This window comes from Arabidopsis thaliana, chromosome 4, assembly GCF_000001735.4.
Source record: "Arabidopsis thaliana chromosome 4, partial sequence".
Lineage (NCBI taxonomy): Eukaryota > Viridiplantae > Streptophyta > Magnoliopsida > Brassicales > Brassicaceae > Arabidopsis > Arabidopsis thaliana.
Genome location: NC_003075.7, coordinates 7,444,756 through 7,471,592, shown reverse-complemented (window position 1 = coordinate 7,471,592; position 26,837 = coordinate 7,444,756). Strand labels below are relative to the sequence as shown.

General features: G+C 37.7%; 9 protein-coding genes across 15 annotated transcripts; 4 read left to right on the top strand and 5 right to left on the bottom strand.

Moving 5' to 3' along the window:
- The first annotated feature begins 855 nt into the window (after positions 1 to 855).
- AT4G12650 (Endomembrane protein 70 protein family) lies at positions 856 to 3,748 on the top strand. Its single transcript, NM_001340796.1, has 2 exons — positions 856 to 1,108; positions 1,419 to 3,748. The coding sequence occupies exon 2, from the start codon at positions 1,428 to 1,430 to the stop codon at positions 3,384 to 3,386; it is 1,959 nt and encodes a 652-aa protein (NP_001319915.1). The 5' UTR covers positions 856 to 1,108; positions 1,419 to 1,427; the 3' UTR covers positions 3,387 to 3,748.
- On the bottom strand, positions 3,723 to 9,061 carry AT4G12640 (RNA recognition motif (RRM)-containing protein). 4 transcript variants are annotated; one of them, NM_117334.5, is made up of 4 exons: positions 8,894 to 9,061; positions 8,524 to 8,805; positions 5,149 to 6,356; positions 3,731 to 4,941 (listed from the first exon to the last, which is right to left on the bottom strand). In NM_117334.5, the coding sequence occupies exons 1-4, from the start codon at positions 8,894 to 8,896 to the stop codon at positions 3,963 to 3,965; spliced, it is 2,472 nt and encodes an 823-aa protein (NP_193001.2). In that variant the 5' UTR covers positions 8,897 to 9,061; the 3' UTR covers positions 3,731 to 3,962. The 4 variants fall into 4 exon arrangements, with proteins under 4 accessions (NP_001328072.1, NP_193001.2, NP_001328071.1 ...); NM_001340793.1 differs by having other exon boundaries at positions 3,723 to 4,941; positions 5,149 to 8,805; positions 8,894 to 9,040; NM_001340794.1 differs by lacking the exons at positions 8,524 to 8,805; positions 8,894 to 9,061 and adding an exon at positions 8,293 to 8,486 and having other exon boundaries at positions 5,149 to 8,168.
- An 84-nt stretch (positions 9,062 to 9,145) lies between these two features.
- On the top strand, positions 9,146 to 11,984 carry ORC1B (origin of replication complex 1B). Its single transcript, NM_117332.3, has one exon. It carries the CDS (start codon positions 9,340 to 9,342, stop codon positions 11,779 to 11,781), a length of 2,442 nt encoding a protein of 813 aa, NP_192999.1. The 5' UTR covers positions 9,146 to 9,339; the 3' UTR covers positions 11,782 to 11,984.
- A 45-nt stretch (positions 11,985 to 12,029) lies between these two features.
- Positions 12,030 to 12,413, bottom strand: AT4G12617 (B3 domain protein; the record flags this gene model as incomplete). Its single annotated transcript, NM_001125500.1, has 1 exon — positions 12,030 to 12,413. The coding sequence occupies one exon, from the start codon at positions 12,411 to 12,413 to the stop codon at positions 12,030 to 12,032; it is 384 nt and encodes a 127-aa protein (NP_001118972.1).
- Positions 12,414 to 13,170: 757 nt separating this feature from the next.
- On the bottom strand, positions 13,171 to 16,871 carry RAP74 (transcription initiation factor IIF subunit alpha RAP74). Of its 2 annotated transcripts, NM_001340792.1 has the most exons (11): positions 16,782 to 16,854; positions 16,453 to 16,655; positions 16,216 to 16,368; positions 15,988 to 16,133; positions 15,532 to 15,911; positions 15,276 to 15,394; positions 14,967 to 15,098; positions 14,645 to 14,857; positions 14,327 to 14,551; positions 14,132 to 14,220; positions 13,238 to 13,596 (listed from the first exon to the last, which is right to left on the bottom strand). In NM_001340792.1, the coding sequence occupies exons 2-11, from the start codon at positions 16,621 to 16,623 to the stop codon at positions 13,275 to 13,277; spliced, it is 1,950 nt and encodes a 649-aa protein (NP_001319914.1). In that variant the 5' UTR covers positions 16,624 to 16,655; positions 16,782 to 16,854; the 3' UTR covers positions 13,238 to 13,274. The 2 variants fall into 2 exon arrangements, with proteins under 2 accessions (NP_001319913.1, NP_001319914.1); NM_001340791.1 differs by having other exon boundaries at positions 13,171 to 14,220; positions 16,782 to 16,871.
- Positions 16,872 to 17,046: 175 nt separating this feature from the next.
- AT4G12600 (Ribosomal protein L7Ae/L30e/S12e/Gadd45 family protein) lies at positions 17,047 to 18,397 on the bottom strand. 2 transcript variants are annotated; one of them, NM_117330.3, is made up of 2 exons: positions 18,070 to 18,397; positions 17,047 to 17,543 (listed from the first exon to the last, which is right to left on the bottom strand). In NM_117330.3, the coding sequence occupies exons 1-2, from the start codon at positions 18,295 to 18,297 to the stop codon at positions 17,385 to 17,387; spliced, it is 387 nt and encodes a 128-aa protein (NP_192997.1). In that variant the 5' UTR covers positions 18,298 to 18,397; the 3' UTR covers positions 17,047 to 17,384. The 2 variants fall into 2 exon arrangements, with proteins under 2 accessions (NP_192997.1, NP_001190705.1); NM_001203776.1 differs by having other exon boundaries at positions 17,078 to 17,543; positions 17,905 to 18,392.
- Positions 18,398 to 18,450: 53 nt separating this feature from the next.
- Positions 18,451 to 20,650, top strand: AT4G12590 (ER membrane protein complex subunit-like protein (Protein of unknown function DUF106, transmembrane)). The gene is made up of 8 exons (NM_117329.3): positions 18,451 to 18,768; positions 18,879 to 18,972; positions 19,223 to 19,342; positions 19,424 to 19,472; positions 19,659 to 19,758; positions 19,893 to 19,954; positions 20,038 to 20,096; positions 20,198 to 20,650. Exons 1-8 carry the CDS (start codon positions 18,617 to 18,619, stop codon positions 20,300 to 20,302), a joined length of 741 nt encoding a protein of 246 aa, NP_192996.1. The 5' UTR covers positions 18,451 to 18,616; the 3' UTR covers positions 20,303 to 20,650.
- Positions 20,651 to 21,561: 911 nt separating this feature from the next.
- Positions 21,562 to 22,385, top strand: AT4G12580 (uncharacterized protein). Of its 2 annotated transcripts, NM_001160752.2 has the most exons (2): positions 21,562 to 21,655; positions 21,947 to 22,385. In NM_001160752.2, exons 1-2 carry the CDS (start codon positions 21,641 to 21,643, stop codon positions 22,217 to 22,219), a joined length of 288 nt encoding a protein of 95 aa, NP_001154224.1. In that variant the 5' UTR covers positions 21,562 to 21,640; the 3' UTR covers positions 22,220 to 22,385. The 2 variants fall into 2 exon arrangements, with proteins under 2 accessions (NP_001154224.1, NP_192995.1); NM_117328.2 differs by lacking the exon at positions 21,562 to 21,655 and having other exon boundaries at positions 21,814 to 22,319.
- A 2-nt stretch (positions 22,386 to 22,387) lies between these two features.
- On the bottom strand, positions 22,388 to 26,315 carry UPL5 (ubiquitin protein ligase 5). The gene is made up of 3 exons (NM_117327.3): positions 24,244 to 26,315; positions 23,121 to 23,713; positions 22,388 to 23,037 (listed from the first exon to the last, which is right to left on the bottom strand). Exons 1-3 carry the CDS (start codon positions 26,006 to 26,008, stop codon positions 22,774 to 22,776), a joined length of 2,622 nt encoding a protein of 873 aa, NP_192994.1. The 5' UTR covers positions 26,009 to 26,315; the 3' UTR covers positions 22,388 to 22,773.
- Between the last annotated feature and the right edge of the window lie 522 nt (positions 26,316 to 26,837).

Sequence of the window (26,837 nt, the reverse complement as noted above, 5' to 3'; positions counted from 1 at the left end):
ACTCACATCACATCAATTCATATAATCAGAGAGAGATTTTTACGTTGACAAACCGATTGGTGAATGATTACCTCCAATTTTTAAATCAAAATTCAGATATCGATTTCGAAAGTTCACTTCGTTGATTAGATGAAACAAAAACGCTGTGGAGATAATAGCGTAAGGACGACCGGAGGTCATAAACCTAATTAAACCCAATTTACCATTTAATTTTGTTAACATTCTTATCTATGAATCCTGCTAATAATCATGTGGCCTATTTCACCATGAACTAAATTGCTTTATCGTTTCCATTCACCGAACTTTTTTATGTGCTTATAACTACATGAACTTAAATTTAATTTGAATTTACAATACAAACTATGAAAATTCGGTAGAAAACCTCAAATTGCTAGACTGTAGAATATCATGTTACATTTCAGCTTCTCAAAACATTATTTTGTGAATATTTTACTCTATTATAATGCTAGTTAACATATATATTAATGTATTTAATGTTTGAGAAAATACGCATGTCAAAATGCCGGATGCCAGCTTCTCAAAATATGTATTTTGTGTAAATTTTACTTTCTTACATAAGAGTTCAAAATAATTCAAAATTGTAGTAAATATTGAATTCTTTAGCAAAAAAAAAAATGTTCAAATTATATGTGATAAAATTATTTTTTGTTTCCAAAAAATTGGTCATTTGGCTTTGTTTTATTTTTTTAAAAATTAACTACATTATACTCTCTCTATTTTACAAAAATCTCATTTAAAAACCGTCGTTTACTTAAAAATATAATTAATTATAACCAGTTCAACCAATAGAAATTCAAGGCCTTAGATGAAGTTTTTTTTTTTTTTTTTTTTGGCCTCAGATGAAGTTAGGCACGGTGATTACCGCACCGACATATTGTATAAGCGCGTCACAGAGAATAACTACCCAACACACCCACGATTTTCTTGATTTTCGTTATTCGCTCTCTTTGCGAACGCATTAAGCAACCAAAGCAAAGCAGTGAGAGAGATTATCAGCGTGACCTTCGAAACAACCCAAAGTCCCTCGACCACCTCTTCTAGATCTGACTCCCTCGTAGATCTCCATACCTGGATCTCTCTCTCTCAGGTTTGCTCTCGAATACTCTGAGATCTGTTGGATTCGCATCTGCTTCTTCTTTCGCGTTTTCTGATTTTGTATTCATCGTTTTCGTATTCCATTATATCAATTAGCTTCTGAGTTTTGCGTTTATGATCCATTTGAGATCTGATCTATTGATCCACCGATCTGATTCATTAATCCCGAATCTGGTTACTACGAATCTGATCTACATGCATAAACCATTTCGATTTCAATGTATTCGTGAGAATGTGCTTGAATCTGTTACAATAGTAGTGATTTTTACTAATCGTGAGAGAGTTTTTGTATTTTGATACAGGAAGGGACAATGTTTGGTGTGTATCGAGTATTCGTGTTACTGGTGTTTGTTAGTCAGCTTTGCAATGGGTTTTACTTACCAGGGAGTTATATGCACACATATTCAGATGGAGACTCTATCTTCGCCAAAGTCAATTCCTTGACTTCTATTGAAACTGAGCTTCCTTTCAGTTACTATAGTCTTCCTTACTGCCAACCACTTGAAGGTATCAAGAAAAGTGCTGAGAATCTTGGTGAGCTTCTCATGGGTGATCAGATTGATAACTCTGCTTATAGGTTTCGGATGAGAACCAATGAGTCTCTTTACTTATGCACTACGAGTCCTTTGAATGAGCATGAGGTCAAGCTCTTGAAACAGAGAACTCGTGAGTTGTATCAAGTGAATATGATTCTTGATAACTTGCCTGCTTTGAGATTCGCTAAGCAGAATGGGGTTACTATCCAGTGGACTGGATATCCTGTTGGGTATTCGCCACCTAACAGTAATGATGATTACATCATTAATCACCTCAAGTTTAAGGTTTTGGTTCATGAGTATGAAGGCAATGTCATGGAGGTGATTGGTACTGGTGAAGAAGGTATGGGTGTGATCTCTGAAGCTGATAAGAAGAAGGCATTGGGGTATGAGATTGTTGGATTTGAGGTTGTTCCCTGCAGTGTTAAGTATGATGCTGAAAAAATGACGAAGCTTCACATGTATGACCCTGTTCCTTCAGTTAACTGTCCATTGGAGCTTGACAAAGCTCAGATCATTAAAGAACATGAAAGAATAACCTTCACTTATGAAGTGGAATTTGTTAAGAGTGAGACAAGATGGCCATCCAGATGGGATGCCTATTTGAAAATGGAAGGTGCTCGTGTTCATTGGTTCTCTATTTTGAACTCGCTTATGGTGATCTTCTTTCTGGCCGGTATAGTTTTCGTCATATTCCTGAGGACAGTGAGAAGGGATTTGACAAAGTATGAGGAACTGGACAAGGAAGCACAGGCACAGATGAATGAGGAGCTCTCTGGATGGAAACTTGTTGTCGGAGATGTGTTCAGAGAACCAGAAATGTCAAAGCTTCTATGCATTATGGTGGGAGATGGGGTTCGAATTACAGGAATGGCTGTTGTCACTATTGTTTTCGCTGCACTTGGATTCATGTCGCCTGCCTCAAGAGGAATGCTACTAACCGGGATGATTATTCTCTATCTTTTCTTGGGTATTGTTGCTGGGTACGCTGGTGTTCGGCTCTGGAGAACTGTCAAGGGGACTTCAGAAGGATGGAGATCACTTTCCTGGTCCATTGCATGCTTCTTCCCGGGTATTGCTTTTGTTATACTCACAGTGTTGAACTTCCTTCTCTGGAGCAGCAACAGCACTGGAGCCATCCCAATCTCTTTGTATTTTGAGCTCTTGGCTCTCTGGTTCTGCATCTCGGTTCCTCTCACCCTATTTGGAGGATTCCTAGGAACACGAGCAGAAGCAATCCAGTTCCCAGTGAGAACCAACCAGATTCCAAGGGAAATCCCAGAACGGAAATACCCGTCATGGCTTCTAGTCCTTGGAGCAGGAACCCTTCCTTTTGGAACGCTCTTCATAGAACTGTTCTTCATCTTCTCCAGCATATGGTTAGGGAGATTCTACTATGTATTTGGGTTCTTACTCATAGTTCTGCTTCTTTTGGTAGTCGTGTGTGCAGAAGTATCAGTGGTCTTGACCTACATGCACCTCTGCGTTGAAGACTGGAGGTGGTGGTGGAAAGCCTTCTATGCATCTGGTTCAGTCGCATTGTACGTTTTCGCTTACTCCATCAACTATTTGGTCTTTGATCTACAAAGTCTGAGCGGACCCGTCTCAGCTATGCTTTACATTGGCTACTCTCTGCTTATGGCAATTGCAATCATGCTCGCCACTGGAACCATTGGCTTCCTCACCTCCTTTTACTTCGTCCACTATCTCTTTTCCTCTGTCAAAATCGATTGATACCTTGACGACAAAATCTCAGCCGTTGATCTCTGCTTTCTCTAAAGCAATTTCAGGTGTTGTTATTTTTTTGTCAGTACTAGACTTGTAGAGTCCACTATATTTTACATGTTTTTATTTTTTCCTGGACCTATATTCTCCTTATATGTTTTTTTTCTTACATCTCCGCCTCATTATGTTTTTGTTTTGAACTTTTGAGTAGAAAATAAACAAATTTGCCTTTCTGCTTTAGGTTTCTTTTGGATTGTGTTTTCTTGCTTCTCTTTGTTTCCACTGATGAGTACAAATCTGTTCTCAAGTGGCAGAATTGAGTTGTTGAAACGATAATGAATGGCTCAGCAAATGAGAAAAATGAATATTACTATTCAACGTAACGTAGTATTGGTTTCATACAAAAGGTAAAACGACGTAAAATGAGGATTCTACATTTTACAATCATCTTATACTGGAAAGGCTTTTGCCTATATGTATTACGGCATGTTAATCTCGATATTAGAACACTTGCATTTGCGCCTTTTCTTCTTTATACCAACCAGCAAGAAAGAATGTAAAGATTTCATACTCAGGAAGCCACCATTAACTCGGTTTAGCTTGTTGAATCTGCTGGAGAAGTGCAGCTGCTAGCTGTAATGTTGCTTGAAGACGCTTCTGTGGATTAGCCTCTGTTTCTTCTTGTTGTTGGCTGTTGCTACTTTGTATCTGTACATTTTGATTTTGTGGAGTTACCAATTGAGGTATGCTTGGTGTCTGCGCATGTTGCAAATGGCTGAAACTTGCTCGGCCTTCTGGTGCATATCTCTCAGGCTGATTTGGAGTGTTCTGTACCTGTTGTTGCTGTCTGGGTAGCGAGGAAGCTAAATGTGTAAGCTGTTCAGGCTGAAACCCTGCTGGGACTGGAGTTTCCGTATCATGATAACGACTTAGATCTGCATTTTGCTGTTTCCCAGGAACAAACCCGCTGTGTTTTTGAACAGTATGATCTATGAAGGGTGAACTTCTGGGGTTTGTATCACGAGGCGGCCAGTCCGATCCAGAATACCGGTGACTCAACTGATCATGCTTGTCCTCGACGTATGGATCCATTGATGCACTTTGATTGTCACGACCCGCACTACGCAGAAAAGCTGTTGGACCCGGAATACGTGGGTTTCCCACATCAGGAAACGCTCCACTAGCTTCTGAATATGATGTTTCACCATAATAAGTTAGCAAGTCTGTATCTTTTCTCTCACCTTGCTGTTGAACAGGCCCACCGGAGCCAGAACCACCACATTCTAAACGTAGAATAACTCCAGAGATGCTTAGTTTCCCAGGAACTTTAAGTACTTTCTCGGAGAAATCAGATGGAGGCACCAGAAACAACGTTGTTGTGTCATCCAATTTAGAAACAGCTGCCCGTTGCTTCTCCTCCAGATAATGCATAAACTCATCATAAAACACGATATCAGCATCACTTCCAGGAACAAAGAAAACCACCCATGCTTTAGATGATTGGTAGTAATGCTTAGCCAGCATGTCTAAACCAGTTCTTGCCGTGCAATCTAGAAACTCAGGCCTGCATTTATAACCATAACAAACCAATAAAAATTAATTTGATCAGAAGTCTAAAAGCAATACACAAAAAGAACAATGAAATTAAGCAAAAGTCTTAAACCAATACACAAACGGATTTGACTTATACTTGGTTGAATGAACTTAAGCCAAATATAGAGAGCCAATCAAAACAAGAAATACAGAAAAATAAAGACTTAGAGCTACTTACAGCATCATGTCCATCACTTTGCCCACAGGAAAGCATTTTGCTCGACAAATGGGATTGCCTCCCTTAGCAATAGTCCCTTCCCAGTTCCAGTCCTTTAGTGATGGTCGATTCAGTTCAGGGGTGTACCTTTTTCTTTCAGGGACAACTGATGGCAGAGGATAACCTCCCATTAACTCTTCATGTGGTTCTCGTAAGCTACTCTTGTCCCCATTCCTTATAGCCAGGTTTAACGGCTGCTCAACTGTTTGGTTGTATCTTAGCTGTCCAGCCTCATAGTTCCGCTCAAATGCATCTTTTGGGGAAAAATCAGCAGATGCCCTTGAAAAGGGGCGTCTTTCTTGCTCTATACCAGAAAGCTGATGCCCTGGGAGCTGCCTCTCAGGCTGCGAGGATCTTGTCTTCAATCTCTTGATTTCCTGGTAGTAGTAGTCATCTTCGGGTAGATCCCATGGCTCTTCATACTCTGAACTCCTTGTCTGGAATCTGTGAGGATTATCACGGAATGAAGTACCCATTTCCCCAGGACTACCATGATATTCATGCATATCCTGAGGAAATCTATGCGTAGATCTCGACCTTCCATATGCAGGACCTCCATCGCTACTTGAGTCTCGTTTCCTGTTAAAAATGTAACCTTCAGAATCTTCTAAATCCCTATCTTCTATGTAATGTGGTTCCCTCACACTGGGAATTCTGCTGATGCTTCCATAGTTTCTATCCTGAAGATAACCTTCTGAAGATCCCAGTCGATCAACAGATCTGTAAGGTGGAGAGAGTGATCTACCCGACGGACCCCTTCCACTGCCAGATGAGGAAGGTTCACTCTTTGCAAAACAAATATGCACTCGAGGATTGCCAAATAACTTTCCCTGAAGACTTTCTTTCGCCTTACAAGCTGCCATCAGATTTCGGAATTGAACAAATGCATAACTGCGACCAGGGAATACCGTGACCTTTGTTATTTCTCCAAACGAAGAAAAGACGTTCCTCAAGAGCGCATCATCTACTTTCAACGAAGCAGGAAACCCTATATATAGTACCTCACTGGGTTCTGCATTTCTATCATTCATTTTTGATTTGCTATATGTGTCTGGGCTCTCATAACGCATTCTGGAGTCCCTTTGGACAAAAGACGACCCTCTTGCTGCAGACCGCTGTTCATCATGGCGATATATATCATCAGTGCGTGATCCAGTTGATGACTTTTCCTGCGATAAAGAGTATCACAAAGATAGAAGTATTAACCAACGGCCTACTTCACTGCATGATCAAGAAAATAAAGCATCAGCTTCAGTAGGCTCTAAATGAAAGCTAATCAGAAGGAAACTTCAGCAGTGTATTTATATGGTACTTCAAGTAACAAACTAAATAGCTATGCAGTAGCTACTGTTATCAAGAGAAATAATAAATAGAATCAAGTTTCAAATCCATCACAAGATTATTAAAATCCATACGCTATTTTAATTCATAACTAGATAATGAGATGCCCATCTAACACAGCTGGGTAAGAAAGTCCACCAGGCAACAAACACTGTGCAACAGAAAACGCTTCTGCCTCACAGTTAGTAAAAGCTAATATGCATTAATATCAACAATATAAAGCAGATAGAAACTCTTTAAACTATTAACCGATGAAAAAACTCGAGTATCTAGTTATCAGCAAGTCTAAGGAAGGAAGAGCTGCCTATGGTGATTAATTTGAGCTAAAGAATATCCCTGCAATGTATAAGTTACAATATTAATATATTGAGGTATCAGACAATAGGCCAATCCTAAACATTATACAAATTTAGCTCCTCAATTTTACACATCATCACTAGCCATGGAGAATTTAAGACATGACCAAGATGTAATCATGGCAAAAAGTAAACATGTCATAAACACAAACAATCATCAAGCTTAAGATATTTGGCCCTGTCAATTTTTGTATAATCTAAAAAAATAACAATGATCAATTTTATTGGGCAGTTGCAAGCTGGAATTGGTACATACGAATCAAATTCTGCTTTTAACAATGTCTATGTATAGGTAACCATTTCAAAAGCATGTATCTGTTTGGCACTGGCAAGTTGCAGAGGAATATGAAACATGGTGAAGATGAGAATGAACTTTAACAATGCCTCGAACGTATGGTGGGTTGTTACTCACATATTATGGAGAAAATATGTAAAATGTCACCAACTGCTAGCTGAATAATAGTTCTATACTCTGTAACTTCTCAGTTTATAATGACATAATAGAAGGCAGGAAAAGTTACTCGGAGACACAATATAGATGATCAAGTCACACCTTCGTAAGTACTGAGAGGCAACTGAAGTCAGGCAGCAACGCAATCAAACTTACAACATGTGGACCAATGCCAACATAATTCTATTAACTTGGGTTTATGACTTTTGCATGAATGTGACCCTGACGCTGAAGCATATGGAATCATCCAAAGTTGTTAGGTAAACATTAACTCTAAGAGCCATAAAGCTTATTGACAATTTTCTGTTATCTTTATTGTAAGATCTAGTTGAACACTGGTCCACTTCCCTTCAACACATGCTGATGTTCCTGGAACACACTTGACCTCAAGTGAGCTAAGAGCATCTTTAAATGAACAAAGAACTCCAACTTGGGATCAACTACCAAGTTTGTATTATTTGTCAATAACATTCTGAATGCTTCACAACGTAATGGCTGAATGCTTGTGTTGTGAATGATAAAGGTGAATGTTTGTGCTGTGAATGATAAAGGTGAATGCTTGTGCGGTTACACATGGATACTTTTGATGTGGAGGCATATGGTTTAATAAAGAATGATTCTAAGTTTCCATATATAGAAACTACAGAACTTTCACAGTTAATGTGAAAAAAAACTTCTTGTAATAATAAAGTGTGAGGCCTATGAAGAGGAGACAAAAATGAGATACCACCATCTTCGTTTGTTTTGCTCATTGCTAAGTTCTATAAACTTAGACAATGATTAAGTATCATCCGAGTAACAACTTATCCAGAACAAGGTAAGAGACTTGTTACCTTTGCGTAGTCAACAATCATTAATTTCTAGAATGGTACTGATTGCTAAGTTCTATAAACTTAGACAATGATTAAGTATCATCCGAGTAACAACTTATCCAGAACAAGGTAAGAGACTTGTTACCTTTGCGTAGTCAACAATCATTAATTTCTAGAATGGTACTGACTGGAACTAATTTACGTGTAAGTAATCACATAACTAGTCATCTATTGAAGACACACTAACTGATAACTTTCAATCACTCCTAATAAGTTAGTTCATGTCATCTCTAATCAACCTCAAGACTCAAAAACCAAGCCAAATTAAGCAAGCATTGGAAAAAAAAAAAAAAAAAAAGGAGTTTTCAACACTAACCGCCTTAGCAAACTCGATCCTAAGTGGGTTTCCAGAGAGTGGGAAGCCTTGAAGCGACTCAATCGCAGCGAACGCATCCTCATCGTGATTAAAATTAACAAATGCGTAGCTTCGTCCAGGCTGAAACGCTAAGCTTTCCAATTCACCAAATCTTAAGAACCGATCGGCTAATTCTCGTTCAAGTATCCCATGAGGAAGGTTACCAACCCAAAGATGTCGCGACGGTGGATTCCTTCCTCTACCGTCTTCCTTCATCATCATCCTCTCCCTTCCTCTAGATGACTGTATATACACCGCCACAAAATAAGATCAGTACACCAACTTGAACTTAGTAGAAACAATGAGAGAGGAGATTGGTATAGAATTAGACCATTTTAGATCTGCATTCGTCAGATCTATCGCATATTTTCAGATCTCCACCATCTTCTTCTTCTTCTTCACTTTCACTACAGTTGGAGATTTTCTATTTAGGGCTCTACAAAAAACAATTCCCCATTTCACTTTGTGCTCTTCGTTTTTTTTTTTTTCTTTCACAAAAGGACCTATATTATTGATTTCTTATCAAATCGGCCCAAAATGTTATGATTAATTTGGATAAACCTAAAGTGATGAGTTGGGTTAATAAGCCCAATATTCGGCCCAAAGTTAAACCCTTTTCTCGCAAACTCTTGTCTGATGCGAAGAAGAAGAAGTGTCCGCCACCTTTTCCCGCCAACTTTCTCTCTCTACCTCCTTCTTCATCATCATCATCGTCTTCTTCTTCCTCTTCATTCACTCTTCATTCTTCACCCAGAAAAACCCTAGCTTACACCATCAATGGCTTCAACTCCAAGAGCAAAAACCTTCAAATCCCCAACCAAAACTCCGTCTAACATCTATCGCAAATCGTATCTATCTCCATCTTCAACCTCACACACTCCTCAAACCCCAGAAACTCACACTCCTCTCCGTAGATCTGCTCGTCATGTTTCTCGTAAAATCGATCTGGGAAATGACCCAATTGATGCTCCAGGAAATGACCCAATCGAAGGAATGAATCTAATTCGAAAACGAGAACGTGCCCCCAGAAAACCAACCACTGATGTCGTTCCATCGAAGTCGAAGAAAACAGAAACTCCGAAGAAGAAGAAGAAGATAGATTCCTTCACTCCTGTTTCACCAATTAGATCTGAGACGATTAAGAAGACGAAGAAGAAGAAGAGAGTTTATTACAATAAAGTCGAATTCGACGAAACCGAATTCGAAATCGGTGATGATGTTTACGTTAAGAGAAGAGAAGATTCGAATTCAGATGAAGAAGAAGATCCAGAAATTGAAGATTGTCAGATTTGTTTCAAATCAGATACTAACATAATGATTGAGTGTGATGATTGTTTAGGTGGATTTCATTTGAAATGCTTGAAACCGCCATTGAAGGAAGTTCCTGAAGGTGATTGGATCTGTCAATTCTGTGAGGTTAAAAAGTCTGGTCAAAGTCAAACACTTGACCTTCCTAAGCCACCGGAAGGGAAGAAGTTAGCGAGAACTATGAGGGAGAAGCTACTTTCCGGTGATCTATGGGCTGCTCGAATCGACAAGTTATGGAAAGAAGTTGATGATGGTGTGTATTGGATTCGTGCTCGTTGGTATATGATACCTGAAGAGACCGTTTCGGGGCGTCAACCGCATAATCTGAAACGAGAGCTTTATTTGACGAATGATTTTGCTGATATAGAGATGGAATGTATTCTTAGGCATTGTTCTGTCAAGTGTCCTAAGGAGTTTTCGAAAGCTAGTAATGATGGTGATGATGTGTTCTTGTGTGAGTATGAGTATGATGTTCATTGGCGTAGCTTTAAGCGTTTGGCTGAATTGGCTGATGGAGATTCTGATAGTGATCAAGAGTGGAATGGTAGGAAGGAGGAGGAGGTTGATGATAGTGATGAAGAGATGGAGCTTGATGATGAAGTTTTGAAGAGTAAGCGAGGAGGTTTGACTAGTGCAAGAGGAGGTGCGAACTCTCGTAAAGGGAGATTCTTTGGGGTTGAGAAGGTGGGGATGAAGCTGATTCCTGAACATGTGAGATGTCATAAGCAGAGTGAGTTAGAAAAGGCGAAAGCTACTTTGTTGTTGGCTACACGTCCTAAGTCTCTTCCTTGTAGAAGCAAAGAAATGGAAGAGATCACTTCGTTTATAAAAGGTTCAATCTCGGATGATCAGTGTTTAGGAAGATGTATGTATATTCATGGTGTTCCCGGGACTGGGAAGACTATTAGTGTGTTATCGGTTATGAAGAATCTGAAGGCTGAGGTTGAAGAGGGAAGCGTAAGCCCTTATTGCTTTGTGGAGATCAATGGTCTCAAATTGGCTTCACCTGAGAACATTTACAGTGTAATCTATGAAGCATTGAGTGGTCATCGAGTCGGTTGGAAGAAAGCTCTACAGTGTCTAAATGAGAGGTTTGCAGAAGGAAAAAGGATTGGTAAAGAGGATGAGAAGCCTTGCATACTTCTCATCGACGAACTTGATCTTCTAGTAACTAGAAACCAGTCTGTTTTATACAACATTCTTGATTGGCCTACCAAGCCTAACTCCAAATTAGTTGTGTTGGGAATAGCAAACACTATGGATCTTCCAGAGAAGCTGCTTCCTCGGATTTCTAGCCGAATGGGTATACAGAGACTATGTTTCGGTCCTTATAACCACACTCAGCTACAAGAAATCATTTCTACAAGGTTGAATGGAATAGATGCTTTCGAGAAGACAGCTATTGAATTTGCTTCGAGAAAAGTAGCTGCGATTTCAGGAGATGCAAGACGTGCGCTTGAGATATGCAGGCGTGCTGCAGAAGTAGCGGATCACCGTCTAAATACTAACAAATCCGCAAAGAATCAGCTGGTGATTATGGCAGATGTTGAAGCAGCTATCCAAGAGATGTTTCAGGCACCTCATATTCAAGTGATGAAGAGCGTGTCAAAACTGAGTAAAATCTTCTTGACGGCTATGGTTCATGAGCTTTACAAAACAGGAATGGCAGAGACAACATTTGACCGAGTGGCAACGACAGTATCGTCTATCTGCTTAACCAATGGAGAAGCTTTTCCAGGTTGGGACATTCTTCTTAAAATCGGTTGCGATCTTGGTGAATGTAGGATCATTCTCTGTGAACCTGGAGAGAAGCATAGATTGCAGAAGCTGCAGCTGAATTTTCCAAGTGATGATGTTGCTTTTGCATTGAAAGACAATAAGGATCTTCCATGGCTGGCCAATTACTTGTGAGTTTTTTTTCTGTTTATTGAATCACTCAACTTTAAATTTAAAGACTAGTTTGATTCATATGATTATCTGGACTTTGTATCTGTTTTTAAAATGTGTTATGTATCATTTGTTTGTGAAATCACATACACAGTTGTATTTTTTTCTCTAGAGAATATTTATTCTTACGAATATAATGGGACTTCTGTTTACAAACAATACTCCCCAACTTGAGAGTTGGATCGAGAAGTTGTGAGGATCCGCTCCATCAACTAAGCAACATGTTTGAAATTAAGTCTAGTGTGATGAAGATCCCACCAAAATGCAATAACATCGCCTGCCTTGTAATGTTTTCGTTCGAGAATATTATTCCATCCATGGAATTTGAAATTATCTCCATCTCTTCTTATGGTAAGAAATGTTGTAATTTTGGTATCAATATCAAAAAGTTCAATCACCTTTGGCTTGTTAGGAACTTGTAACAATCCGACGAGATAACTTATATCCATGAAACGAAATAAGTTGGCCTCTAGTAACGTTTTTGGCATCATTATCGTAGTACTCAAATCTATGTCAAATGGTGACAACGTTATCATGATGTTAAAAGGGTTTTCTACCTCATACGGCTGATCTTCAAAATACCTATTACCTGCCATATGATATGAGTTAAACACAATATATATATGAAAATCGGTTTTTAATGTTCCTTAATTACTCTGTAAATATTTATGTCAGGTTTCTATTATCTCCTTGTTTATGTGTTAAGGGTATATATAATAACAATTCGTCCAAAAAAAAAAAGTATATATAATGATAATAAGCAGATACAATTTTCTTTAATTCATAAATATTGTGAGATTAACAATTAATTAAATATGTTTTGTCTTTACTAAATAACACTAATTTTGTTTAATAAATAGTTTGATGTTATCATGACATATATAGATTTATAGTTTTTCAATTCTAACACGTGTTAAAAGTAAACTAAAATTTGACAAAGATGATTTGACATTTTTTTAATAGTAAACACTGAAACTATTAATTACTTGATTTCTTTTGAAAGTACATCACTTTTAGAAAGAAAAAAAAATGTTTCAGTTTTGATTTGTATTTGACATTGTTGGTGCATGTAATTGTAAGCTTGCAAATTTAAACTCGGTAAGATAATGTGAGACGTGTTAAAAAAAAAAAAAGATATTGTAAGACCGTCTTACTAAGACGTGTTACAAAATATAACCTATTTTTAGCCAAAATATTACTGTAGTGTTAATTAGATTATCAAATGTGTTAAATTAATTGTATTGTCGATACATATGTTGATTACCACAAAATAGAAAATTATATGAAAACACAAACTATTAATTATCATCGAAAAGATCTGATGTCATCTTTGTTAATATTTTCGTAATTGTGTTAACATATAAATCACCACCGAGAACCAAATCGGTCCGGTTGAAAACCTTTTGAAAACAAGACACGAGAAAAATTCTTATTATTATTACTAAATTCACATGAGATCATGAAATAGATAAACGAGTTAGATCAGAAGCAAGCGGAGTAACATTATCTCTCAAAACAACAACAAACTTTTCAGAACCAGGGTTCTTCTGTAACTTTGCGATCTTCTTGAGAATATGGGAAAAGGAATCCTTGTCCTCTGTGGTTGTAAGTCTTTCCTTAAACCTCATAACAAGTTCCAGTGTAGTTAATTGCTTCTTCTCCATCAGAACTTTGCGGATTTCGTCTTCAGTCACAAGTTCCATCTTGCGTGGTTGAAGATTAGATCGGATGTTGAGCTTGTTCACACGACTTTCTCTCTTCCCTGGTTTAGGCTGACATCTGTAAAACAAAGGAGAGAACAATAATACTTCGCCTTTTATATTGTAGCGTTGCTTGCTCACCAAGGCAAAGTTTCTTATATTGTCCTTTTAATGACTCTGATTTTCTTTTTTTTGGAGAGAAAAGTAGTAGAATCTCGTCTTAGGAGAAACTCTGTTTCTTTATATAAGAGTCCCAACGATCTTATCTCTCCATCATATAAGCAGTTGGAAACCTAATTGTATTTATCCGAATCTCAGTAAATCCTAATCACAATAGGATCCCTACGAATGGGCTTTTTTATGGTTACTATTTTCCTCTTCACAATTGGGCTTTCACTGGAACATTCCATTTTTGAAAACCTTCGCATAAAACATTTTTTTCGAATAAAACATTTGAAGATTTTCAATTACTAATAGTGTCATGGGAAAAAAATAGGTCCAACTTTAAACATCTGAAATCAAGAAATGAGAAAAACATTCTTATTTTAACTAGCTCATGAGATATCTTGAAATCTTTTTGAAAAGAGTTAGCTGTGAAAACAGGAAGTCCTCACTTTTCTCTCAAAACGACGAAGTTTTGAGAACCAGCGTTCTTCTGTATCTTTGAGATCTTCCTCAGAATATTGGCAAAGGCATTCTTGTCCTGTAAAAAGACACAGTTATATAACACAAACGATTGATTTGTCCAGAATAAGCTCAGATAAAAACCATATGGTCACTTCAAGAAGGAATATTAGACTAAATATTACCTCTTTGGTCTTAAGTCTTGCCTTAAACCTGGAAACAAGATCCTGTGTAGTGACTTGCTTCTTTTCCATCAGAACAGCGCGGATTTCATCTTCAGTCACAGGCCCAGTCGCAGCTGAGGATGATGATGCAGGAGCTGAAGCTGGTTCAGCTTTCACAGCTTTTGTTGGTGTGTTGGATTTGGAAACTGTGTTTGCTCTCTCTTCTTTCAAAGAAGATTTCGGATCCTGCTTACAAAGATTACAGAAACCTGTTTGTTAGAAATCAAATCCAGCACAAACGATCAACTCTTTCTCAAACATAGAAATCAAGTATCTTACATTTTCAGTCTTCACTTTCTTTTGAACAGAGCTGCTAGGCTTTTTAGAATCGCCGTCGTTTAGTTTTCTCTTTCCCTTGGATGGTTTTGCAGGAGGTGTTCCACGAGGAGGTCCAGATGGTGCAGGTTTTGCAGGTGCATTATCAACAGGTTCTTCTTTCGCCGCCTCCTTCTGTTTTGAGTTCGTAACTGTACCGTAGTTTGTCTCCTCCTCCTAAGAATGACATTCATGATGATTTGCGTGTATCCAAACCAGATAAAATGAGTTTGATTGAAAATTTAACAATTTTTTAAGAAGTAAAATATGTCAAAAGAGGGCTTACATCATCAGAATCATCATCATCGTCTTCATCAGATTCGTCCAAACCATTAGCCTTACCAAGCAGTTTCTTCAACTCTTTACCAGATTTGCTCAAACCTCCCTCCTCTTCTTCATTTTCTTCATCATCCTCATCCTGCAAGGGATGTCAAAAGAAAGTTACGACCTCATAGGAAGTAAAGGCACAACAATCCTGTAATTAGTAAACATTGAAACTTGGATAACATATAAATGGGATTACCAACAGAAATTACTACAGTTAGTTTCACAGAAAATTGTACATTGGAAGTAAAGCACTATAGTAAGTACAGACCTGCTTTATTTCTGGAGGAGCAGGAATTTCAGGAGCCAGAAGGTCTTCACGTTCCTCAGGATCATTACCGACTGCTTCATCATCATCCGTGAAAATTTCCTCGTGCTCCCAGTCATCCCCTGAATGCATTATAATTTACAGACATTTCAGCAGTTTTGTTAAATAGACAATGAAGAACAATCATGTCAATCTATTGACGAAAATGCTAAAGTCATTCTTAAGCTTCTTGACGATCATTTGGTAATAGATCACTCACCCTTCTCAATGTCATCATCATCCATGTCAAGATCACCACCCCTTGGACCTTCTTCATCATCATCATCATTACTCTTTCTATTAAGTCCAAGTCTACTTTTCCGTGACGCCTCTTCCTCTTCATCTTCATCCCCTCTGTCAGAAACATTTCCTTCCTCTTCATCACCGCCTGATGACTTCTTACGACCCCTACCACCACCTCCACTGGTTCCACCGCTCTCCTTTTCATTATCCACTTCTCCAAACAACGCTGGACCATTATTCGCAGCTTTCATCATCCACCTTTGATAACCATCAGCCGTTTTTCTCCGATTCTTCATCTTCTCTTCCGCTTCTTCCAATGTAAGTTGCTTATACTGTGCAACCTTGTTGAAGTTATACCTAACACAGCACAAAAATAATCAGAATTCGGATAATACAACAACAGAAGAAGCAACGGTAATTTGATTCTCCATACCAAGAACCAGCAGGAATCGCAACAAACTCTTTGTTCTGCATCACTAAGAGATAGTAAGTAGCAGACTGAGAGCCTTCAAGATGTCCCTGGTACTGAAACTGTCCAGTTTCATCTTCCAAGATCCAAGGTTTGTTCTTTAACTTCTCCTACAAAAATTAGAATCCACACAAAACTCATTGTAAAAACCATCAAAATGATTGGTATGATCCAAAACAAACACAAAATTACCCGTTGTGCATCTGTAAACTGACGACCTTGCGGTATATCTTTACGAAGAGACCATTTATTCTCAGAACCTTTCTTGAAATTAGGAAGACCAGTCACAAATCTACCAATGAAGTAGTTCTTATCCGTAGGTGCCGCAGCACGAACGTTATACTCCTAAACAATTTCACCCAAACAACAATTTTATCAAAATTTTCTTCAGAAACTCAAAATTGTTTGAAGAAACACACAAAATCTAACCCGAATCAAACGTGTAACGACGGTTCCACACTCGTGACACTTAGATTTATTCTGCGCCATGGTTCTACCACACTTCAAACACAACGTCATGTGTCTACAAGAGCTTCCATATAAATCGGATTGTGATCCGCAACCAACACAAGACGTATTCAATTGCAAACAGTTCGACATAATGTTCTGATCCCAAGGAAATCGTCTTCTTTCTGAAACCGTAAAAGAAGAGAGAATTTAGGGCTTCACGATTTTCGAAAATCTAATTGCGAAGCTAACAGAAGGAATCCAAGATAAAATCTAACGATTGTGTTGTTGGAATCTAGGGTTCTTATTACCTTTCTGAGATTTGAGATTGCAATTCAGAGTTTTGTTTGCGAATGATTTTGAGAGAATGTTAAGCTTTGGGATCTCTAATGAAGAGGAGGTTATAAATAGTGAGTCCGAAGACTTACATGTTAAAAGACTGATTTACCCTTTTGACTGATCCAAAGAATACAAGTGTTTTTTTTTGGGTCTCAACTTAATAACATTCATTTAACCATATCCAATATTTATATTTTTGATACAAACATGCTAGTTTTAATATCTTGTGCTTAGTAGCAGAAGGAGAAAGTTTGTATCCTACTTATGATAGGTTCTACGTGCTTCATTTGGCTCCCAATATTACATATCAATTATCCCATTATGCAACAAAAGACCAAAGTCACCAAACAAATAACCAAATTGAAGAAACTCACTTTAAAAGGATTCTTGTTGTTCATAAATGCATTGGCACCAACACAATATCAAATAAAAAGCATTACAATCTTCAAAAAGGATAGGATTCGTTCACAAGTTTTTTGTTTTTCTCATAGGCTAAAAAGTTGCACATAAACTCACTTCAGTCCAAGCCTCTTCATAAATGGAGAGACCCATCATTCATTCATTCCACCAAGAATCTAGATGAGGAGCTTCTCAATGGCATCCTTAAGGTGCTGAATTTGAGATTTCAACTGACTAGCCTCGTTTGATGTAACGGAACAAGCGATCACGGGTCTGGTTACATCACATGCTCTTCCAAGGGCTTGTTTCGATGGCACAAACACATACGGCACATTCTGCAATAGTTCAAAGCCAGAGAGAGAACAACTAATTAGTAAAAGAATCAGAATCAGAATGTTGCTTGTGAAACAGATTTGCTGAATACAAATAAAGATATGTTTGTGCAGCCAAATTTAAATAGGCCAAAAAAAAAAAACTTGAATGGGAACTGTCAACTAAACATTCATGAATCAACAGAGCATAATACTCAGAAGCTAAAGTAATGATATTGTCAATCCTAAGACCAAGAATCACAGATTTAACTCATTACACAAGCTACGTTAATACAGAACAAACGAACTTCTCAATGCCTAAAAATCCTAATTGAATCTGTCTCCTACATTCATAAACTAAATTACCTAAGTGATTACTACGAACATCAACAATCACAATCTCAAAACTGGAGTCTAATAGCCAATAAAGTCTTATCTTTTTATCATATGAAGAAGATACCCAAGTGAATCCAGTAAAACTTGCAAGAGCCAAAGAAACTACTAATTGAGATTCATAAGAAAGTGAAACGATAAGAAGAAATTCAAATACCTTATCTTCAGCAAGAAGAGGAAGATGAAGAAGAATCTCGAGAGGCTCAGTATCAGCAGCCATAACAATGAACTCAGAGATCCCACGGTTCAATGTCTTGGTAGCTTCATTAGCTCCTTTCTTTAACTGTTTGTAATTCGTAGCTTGTTGAACAAGATCAAGAATCGTTATCGATAACTGAGAATCAGCTAACGGATACGCCTTAGGGTTCACTCCTTCTACCGTCATCTTCTTCTTCGTCTACGAGAGTTCTTTGTTCTAAGTTCTGAGTTCAGGGAAGAAAGAAGCGGTGAGGAGAACAAGGTAGCTAGGGTTTTAGTTTGGGTTTAATAGACAAACGAATTAGGGTTTTATAAAGGGAACACATCAAAGCCTCTCTCTGACTCAGAAGGTTTCAGATATTTTTTAAATAAAAAAAATAAAATAATTTCCACTAAATTATCGGATTCTCAGCTCTTCTCTCAGAATCTCAGATCGTGTTTTGTTTGCTTCACCAGAGAAGATCGAAGACGAAGAAGACGAGAAAGAGAGATAATTAGGGTTTAGAATGGCGGAGGATCTAGTTCTCGATACGGCGATCAGAGATTGGGTTCTGATTCCTCTCTCCGTAGTGATGGTTCTAATCGGTATTTTGAGATACTTTGTCTCTAAGCTTATGCGTTCTACTCCAACTCCTGATGCTAAGATGGTTAAAGAAGGGTGAGTCTTCTTCCTCCTTCTCTGGATTGTATTCTCTATGCGTAGATTTTAAGTCTGTATCTATGAGTTTTTGTTTAGCTGATTCGATTTCGATTTGATTTGTTTGATAGGCAAGTTGTTATTAGAGCTCGGAATCTTAAAGTCGGTGCTAATTTTATCCCGCCGAAATCATTCCGTGCTCGGAGATTCTACTTCAGCAACGAGGTAATGAGTTTTCTAAGATTTGACATTTGGTCTTGATCTGGTTTTCTGATTTTAAGAGATTCATTGTGTGGATTCCATTGAAAGCTTGAGTTTGTTGTTGATCTTTGACCTTTTTACTTAGCATTCATTTGTGATCGTCTTTCTTATATTGTCTCTTTGTTTTGCTAGAGGAAGTAATCTGTTCAATAGTTTCTGATGAGTGTATTGATGGATATGGAATGTGAGAAGTATGTGGTTTTGTTTGTTGTAGGAGAATGGTTTGCTACATGTTCCCAAGGGAGAAGCTCAAAATCCACAAGCTGCTATGTTTTCTGATCCTAACATGGCCATGGATATGATGAAGAAAAATCTTTCTATGATTATTCCTCAGGTGAGTTGTATTTGAAATGTTTCATCTATGTTTTTGCGTTACTGGTCATTTAAGAAACTGATATCACTTACCATTTTGCAGACACTCACTTTTGCATGGGTCAACTTCTTCTTCTCTGGATTTGTTGCAGGTTTATTTCCTAAACAAAGTGTTTTGCAATTATTTTTCTTGGTTACTTCATAAACAGCAATCATGTATTTGATTTTATAACTGGCTGTTTCACTGCTTTCATCTGAGAAACCAGTTAATTGTTTCCATGATACTCTAATTTTTTTATAATTCCATAGCATCTAAGGCTTCTTTGTTTATCTTGCAGCCAAAATACCATTTCCACTGACTCAGAGGTTCAGATCAATGTTACAGAATGGCATTGACTTGAGCACTGTCGATGTTAGCTATGTGAGTAGTCGTTCCTGGTAAGTACTCAAATTACACAAAGGACTTTGTGTTATCCGGTCCTCTTCAGATTTTCAGTATGCTAATCATATTTGCTTCTGGATATTTGCCCTTTCTCTTTTTTTTTTTTATGAGTTTTTCTTTCGCTCTTCAGGTACTTCTTGAACTTGTTTGGATTAAGAGGCTTGTTCAGTCTCATTCTCGGAGATGAAAATGGTTAGCTGTCACATACGAATTTGCTCCACATTCCTCAAAAACTAAACTGTGGTCATAATCTTTTACTTTTGCTTCGTATGCAGCCATTGATGACACACAACGTATGATGCAAATGGGTGGGTTTGGATTTGATGCATCAAAGGTAATCAAACTATATATGAATATATGATTGCTAAGTGTTGTTGTTTTGTTCGCTCCGTGGCCATACCTGATTTGGTATCGTTGCCTTGCAAAATTGATCAGAGTCTGGGTGCAGAGAAGGATGGTTTAGACATAATCCAGCACGAATGGGCACTACCTCGATTTGAGCAGCGCGCAGAATCTGTATTAAGAAAACTCGTGAAGTAGAGAGAAACACGATAAGGTTTTCAGTGAAATCTGGTTTACTTCACTCGATGTTGAAAACATTCGAACTTTGTAGAAACTTTTACTTGAAACTGAGTCTTAACAGTGAGTTCTTGTGTTTCAGCTCGTAGATTCCGCTCTGGTTTTCTTTTCGTCATCTGTCAATTATTGTGACACTCACTACTCTCTCAAAAAAAGAAAATGTTCTCCGTATGGTACTATCTATTTCCGGTTTAATTGGGTACAATTTGGTTTACTGTGAATTAATGAGATCCAATGGTTATCGGTTTAGTTTTAGTCTTGTTTCACCTGAGCTTTATACGACTCGATCACTCTTAGGTCGTACAGATAGTTGTCTCAATGTCTGCTTACGTTTCCCCCCTGAACGTAATCAACGTTGGTTCACTCTCTCCCTAAAACATAATAATGGAACCGTAGCCAATAATAAGTCAAGTTGCAACCAGATGCAAGCTTGATATATAGTCCTCGACCATTTGATATAGTCTAATGTGTATCGCCAATCAGAATTTGATGCTTCATTAACTTTGTCGTCTTTAATTTTGCACATGCACTCAATTAGGTTTAAATTTTTTGATCATAACAAAATAAGATCATCAAGATAATAACATGTAACCATGTTTTCGATACTAAACCTCACTCTTAGTCCTCCTGAAACAAAAGTATCAAAATAAAACTAGCAAACGCAAGAAAAGAATCGAATGGTTCGTTTGTGTATCAAAACATGGGAACTTGAAAGTAATGGTCCAAAATTCTAGAAGGAATAAAGAGTTAATAAAGAAGTGACGTGAGAGAATTAAACTTCTAAAGTAGAGAAATAATGACAGATGGTTGTCATCTATACATATGTCCAAGTGTACCACACCAAATAGTGAACCAACTCACTAACAATTTTTATTTTCGTTTTTGGGGGTTATTTCACTAAAAAGAAGTGTGTTCAGAGGAGGTCATTGTTGTTTAGAAATCCAAACATATAACATGTTCACAAATCATCATATGAAATAGGTAAAAAGTTATAAAATACCACAAAACATTAAAGATTTTTGTCAATTGACAAAAACATTATGAAGCTTTTACACCATCATAAGGTAGTTTACTTTACAAACTTTAATTAGTGATGTTTTTCTTACCTGTAAATATGACACACCAAGCATCCTCAATATTCTTCAACAATTTTTATTAAAATTTGAATTTACTTTTTGAAGACCACCTCTATAAATACAATCATTCGCTTTTTCGCTAAACTCACTCACAACTATTCCTCCTTTTCTAAACTCAGCCATTTTTTCCTTTGTCCATATTCTTCTTCTTCAGAGTCTCCAAATGGCTGGTGTTGAGGTATTTCTTCATTTCTTTTGATCCAATTGTAAAGTTCAAGTGTTATTAATATTGATACTCGAAAACTGCAAAATCCTTATTTCATTGTCTTAAATCCGTTGACATATGTGCAATTAATTTAACTTACCGTACTTTCAGACAACAAAACATGTGGAATAGTGTAATACTATCTCCATGTGATAATCTTTAGTTTGTTTTCGAAAGCTCAGTTTTTGTAGATTTTGTTAGTAGTTAGCTTTGATCTATAAAAGCTGATTCATGACGCAAAGCTCAATCGATTTTTTCCCACAGGTTGAGAAGATAGTATCAAACACAGAAGAGAAGACAACAACCGAGACGCCTAAGAAAACCGTTCATGCAGATGATTCAGCCACTGTGGTTGAAGTTGAAATCAAAGGAGAAGAAGTACCAAATGTAGAGAATGAAACTGAAAAAACCGAGATAGCTCCGGTTAAAGAGGAGAAACCAGTTGTAATTACAGCAGTTGTGGAGGAGAAAGATGGTAAACCGGCTGTCAAATCTCCGACTAAGGAGGAGAAGCCTGTTGACGGCAAGGCAGTGTAATAAAGCCTTTTTTTAACCTATAAGAACATTTTGTTTCTTCTTAAATCCTAAATGGGTTTCTTTTTCTATGATGAGACTATTGAGGTGGTCTAAAGAGAGTTTGATGTTTGTTTGCTAAATAAAAAAAGAAAGCTTTGTAATCTAATTTCATATAATACAAAGAAATGTTCTCTTAACACAAATTATTAACATAAACACAAAAGAAGCATACTACAAAACAAAGACTCCTATTTTGCTATTTGCAAATCGAAGTGAAATTACTCTAATGTTTAGTATTTACATGATTCGATAAATCCAAACACAAAAAAGTGAAAAACGATTTTAACATACCTTGTGCTCATCGGCATAAGTTTATAATTAATTGATGGGACTTAATTTATCCATAAGTTAAAAACAGAAGTTAAGAAATCTTCCGGTCATAAACAGAGGCATGACCATAACACTAAATCTATACACCAAAAGCACCAATCTACGAACCCTAAAGATCAGACTGAGAGACGGATAGATTGAGAGAGAGAGAGAGAGAGAAGATAGAAATTACTTTGATAATTATTTCACCATTTACCGAAACTGGAGCTGACATGATCTTGAGCGATGAGTCGGAGGCGTTGTTCCATGAGAGTAATCGTCGGGTATCTCGGTATACAGAGACGGTAAAAGCAAGTATGAGACAATGGAAGACGATCATTAGCTTCATATAATCTGTAGATATAAAGCTTTGATGATAATCCTCTAAACCCTTCCACTGGTACAAACTTATTCGATGTCCAAAAGAACAGTATACTCCTCTGTTCTTCCTCTGTCATTTTCTTCAGAATCTACAAAATACGACAAGGCATTTAAAAACTTGGTTCCAAAGTTTAAAAGTTGAAGAAAGAATTTGTGTTTTTTTACTTATTACCTTCCAGAACCAGTCTATTTGGCGATCAGTCTCTTTGAATCCGTTGTATTCTGTATGCGCTTTCCAATCATCTATGCTTATCGGGTTTTCTCCTCCTCGAAGCATTCCATCCAGATCCTCTAGGTATAATCTCTTGAAAAATGATCTGGGCGGTACAGAATGTGATAGCATATCAGTGAAACCTCGAGAAAATTGTTTTACTTGCTCCAAGATTGGTGTGGCAAATCGGCGTTCGATGAGGAGATCGACGTATTGTTTCCTGTTCTTGCTGTTAACAGCCTTGAGTTTCCCGTCTGGACATAGCTCTATCGTATCCCTCTTTCCCAGCTCCTCGGTTTCCAACACGAATGTTAGACCAAGGCCTGCGTTTGAATCGAAAAACTCTGGATCCATTTCCAGAATCTGTTTGCAGCTATTGTACATAATTCGATCGGTGTCCTTAATATCTTCCAAAGATATTTTCAGTCCGGCCAATTGTAAGAAGAAAACACGATCGAACAGCACACCCACTTGAACTTTGTGCATCAAAGCTAAGGCAATCACACGACCCGTGAACTCGAAGAAGTCAGGATGCAATGGATCCACCTTGGATGCTGAACGTAAGACAAAAATCTAATATTATTAGATCAAGATATGAGCATCACAAGAAATATCTATTTAGAGCAAAGAGTGACATCACAAAAGCTTGTTTCCAAGGCTAGACAGCTTCCAAATAGTTTCAACTCACTGATGCTTCACTTCAGATAATCAAGCAGGTAAAGAAGTACCACGATCAAGCATTTATGTAAGAATATAAGATTCCGATAAGTTCATTAGTAAACCCTTCAGCATATAGATGATTCTACGATGACAGCCCAATCATCGTCTATATTTAAAGTGTATACTTGTGCATGTTTACTTGACATAGCCACCAAACAAATTAAGAGGGCGTTAGGAATAACAGGTTATGCAATTCTGACAACCTAAATATGTTCTCAGAATTTTAAGAAGGGATGACTATCAGCGAATGGGATACCAGATAGTAACAAACTATAGGAATGTCTAAGCAAGGTCTCTCCAAATTCACTTGTATCTAGGCTAGTGATGTCAAGAGAAAGACAACATAATATGGCACAAAGCTTACCTGGGTTTGGAGAGAATCTTCTAAAATCATCAGCAGATCGAAGGAAGAGGGTATTTTTTGGATTGAATATCTCCTGACATACCAGATAGAACCATTCTCGTAGAACACCAGGACCTGTAGCTTCCTCATTCTTGAATTCCATGAACAGTCCACCATGAAGTGCTTCAGGGCTTGCGCCCACTATGTACTCAAATGATTCTGATAGCAAATTGGACCGATCAATGAGCATTTCGTGCATCTCCTCAAAGTCTTCTTTCACGTCAGGAAACAAGAGCATTGCCAAATGCCTCCTAGCTTCAAAGTTGGTAGCTTCCTTATACTCAAAGATCCATTGGTGGTCATCTCCTCTTTTAGCAAATTTCACAACGAGGGCGGAGAATGAAACCTTGTTTTTATTTAACATAACAGCTAGCTGTCCCTTAGCACCTTGATAAATGTTAGACATTGAATTGATAATCTTCAGAATGGAAAGATACTGAGACCACGATGAAGACATAGTTTCACTGTTTCCAACTTCTTTATCAGCCAACGAAGACTCGACCCTACACATACAAAGGTCCATAGTCGTCAACAAGCTTCCAAATAACCGATGAAGATGTCTGATCTCCGCCTCCAATGCAGTACTTTGCATAGGTAACACAATGGGAATGGGAAAGGCAACTTTGAGTTCAATGACTTTCCTCAATTGTTGCCAAAAGGAAGAAACTTTCTGAAAGTCACAGAAACTAGGCCCTGAATTCTGAGCTAACTCATTCAACAAAAGACCAGTTAACTCAGTAAAGAACGGGAAAATCTCCACCCCAAAAGTCTCATATTGATCATTATATACACCATGAGGGTTATCAAACGTTTCCAGCATCGATCCCAAGGTGTTCCGGCAAGTAACATATAGCTTCTGATCAGGGCAAACTTTCCTAAGCAGTTTACAAAACTCTAACACTATTGGTAAACAATAGTTCTTCTGATTCTTCGGTAAAGCTACACAATTACTCAAGAACAGCTTAACAGAGCTCTTAGCACAAGACTTATTCCTCTCTAAAGAAGAAGCATATAGCATCACTAAAGCAGCTGGAACCGAAGAGTTCGAGAAAATGTTGAGATATTTCGCAATCGATTCGTCACTCTCCACAGGAATCATCGCAAAGAAAGTAACAATCTTCTCGTTGATGTTAGATTGAAGATTCTCACCTTTATACATTCTCGAAATTGTATACATAATATCATCAATCGTTTGCCAAGCTACAGGATGCTCTGTGCTCTGCATACGAGCAACGAGCTGAAGCGAAGCGTCTTGCTCGATGGAGTAGTAAGTAAGCGAGTTTTCACGCTGTAGCTGCTTACCTTTGTAGATAACTCGTTGCTCAAGCGCCGGAATCTTCGTTTTCCACTCGATTCTCTGATGAAGTTTCTCAACAGTATCGTATTTCTCAGCGTGGATCACAATCGTTTTACCTCCAGACATCATCCTCACAAAGATTTGTAACCGAGTCGACTCAGGACGATTCGACGAAGAACACTCACCGGAAGAAGATAGAGACCGGGAATTCTCACCGGATCTCCATGAAATTAAAGTCTGTTGAGCCGACGCAGCCATATGATCGGCGTCGATTTCTTGTTTCTTCAACATCTCGAGACTTTCAGCAACGCCGACGTAATCAGAAGAGTCCTCGTCTCGTTTTCGTTTGTTATCGGTTCCAGCCACGGCGGAGTAAGATCGGTTAGCGTTATTGGTTGAATCGTCGGCTGATGAACGGCTTAGAGTCATTTAGCGACGAGAATCTCTCTCTCTCTGTCTCTATCTTTCTCTATCGGCTTTCGCGAAAACCTTATCCAACATTCGATGGCCGGAAAATTAACCGTAACGGAGTATAGAGGTGAGGAAGAAGGAGGAAGGAAGGTGAAGAGATTGAGAGAGGAGAAGAAGATCGAAGGTTTCGTCTGGGTTTAACACAGTTTTCCTCTCTCTCTCTCTCGCTCTCTATGCCATTGTTAAACGTTTCACACCTCTTTATTTTATTAATTTGTGATTAGATTAATGAATTTCTATAAAATTAGTGTAAAAATATCTCTGAATTAATTAGAATATGTCATTTATGGTTTCAAATTGTTGAATCCGATAAAGAAACAAATTAAGGATTTTTTTTACTTTTTCTTTTGAAGCTTTGGGTTAATCGCCTAGTCAAATCTTTTGATTAATTATTTTTGGAAGATTATGAAATTTATTACCTAGAAAAACATTACAAAAAAGCCAAAAAGTTGTCTGTGTTCTTATGTAGATTTCTTATTTCCTATAAATTTTTTATTAAATTTCTTAATTTCTATAAAAAGTTTATATTCTTACCATTTAGAAAACGTTGTGTTTTATAGTTTATCACTTGCTAATTTTTCACCTTTTTTTTTTATTTTGGTCTTAATGATAGCATCAATAATACGAATCGTTCTATTTTATACTCCTTTCCGGAGTTGGGCTCGTCACACCTGAGTCCACCAGCGATCATATCAGGCCCATCTGTCTTTGTAGAAGTAGAGCAGAGCACTAGGTCAATTAAGTAGATTCAGCCAAAAATCTCTATAAATTCAGTGAGACTTCTTGG

Excerpts from the sequence above, each read along its gene's own strand:
- AT4G12650 (NM_001340796.1), top strand. The coding sequence starts at position 1,428 with ATGTTTGGTGTGTATCGAGTATTCGTGTTACTGGTGTTTGTTAGTCAG.
- AT4G12640 (NM_117334.5), bottom strand. Across the intron at positions 6,357-8,523 it reads GGATCGAGTTTGCTAAGGCG|GAAAAGTCATCAACTGGATC; the intron begins GTTAGTGTTGAA and ends TCTTTATCGCAG. Across the intron at positions 4,942-5,148 it reads AAAGTGATGGACATGATGCT|GCCTGAGTTTCTAGATTGCA; the intron begins GTAAGTAGCTCT and ends TTATAAATGCAG.
- ORC1B (NM_117332.3), top strand. The coding sequence starts at position 9,340 with ATGGCTTCAACTCCAAGAGCAAAAACCTTCAAATCCCCAACCAAAACT.
- RAP74 (NM_001340792.1), bottom strand. The coding sequence starts at position 16,623 with ATGTCGAACTGTTTGCAATTGAATACGTCTTGTGTTGGTTGCGGATCA. Across the intron at positions 15,912-15,987 it reads GCGATTCCTGCTGGTTCTTG|GTATAACTTCAACAAGGTTG; the intron begins GTATGGAGAATC and ends GTGCTGTGTTAG. Across the intron at positions 15,395-15,531 it reads TGATGATGACATTGAGAAGG|GGGATGACTGGGAGCACGAG; the intron begins GTGAGTGATCTA and ends TAATGCATTCAG.
- AT4G12600 (NM_001203776.1), bottom strand. The coding sequence starts at position 18,297 with ATGACGGTAGAAGGAGTGAACCCTAAGGCGTATCCGTTAGCTGATTCT. Across the intron at positions 17,544-17,904 it reads TTGAGATTGTGATTGTTGAT|AATGTGCCGTATGTGTTTGT; the intron begins GTTCGTAGTAAT and ends GAACTATTGCAG.
- AT4G12590 (NM_117329.3), top strand. The coding sequence starts at position 18,617 with ATGGCGGAGGATCTAGTTCTCGATACGGCGATCAGAGATTGGGTTCTG. Across the intron at positions 18,973-19,222 it reads GATTCTACTTCAGCAACGAG|GAGAATGGTTTGCTACATGT; the intron begins GTAATGAGTTTT and ends TGTTTGTTGTAG. Across the intron at positions 19,955-20,037 it reads CATTCTCGGAGATGAAAATG|CCATTGATGACACACAACGT; the intron begins GTTAGCTGTCAC and ends CTTCGTATGCAG.
- AT4G12580 (NM_117328.2), top strand. The coding sequence starts at position 21,914 with ATGACGCAAAGCTCAATCGATTTTTTCCCACAGGTTGAGAAGATAGTA.
- UPL5 (NM_117327.3), bottom strand. The coding sequence starts at position 26,008 with ATGACTCTAAGCCGTTCATCAGCCGACGATTCAACCAATAACGCTAAC. Across the intron at positions 23,714-24,243 it reads AAGATTCTCTCCAAACCCAG|CATCCAAGGTGGATCCATTG; the intron begins GTAAGCTTTGTG and ends TCTTACGTTCAG. Across the intron at positions 23,038-23,120 it reads AAATAGACTGGTTCTGGAAG|ATTCTGAAGAAAATGACAGA; the intron begins GTAATAAGTAAA and ends CGTATTTTGTAG.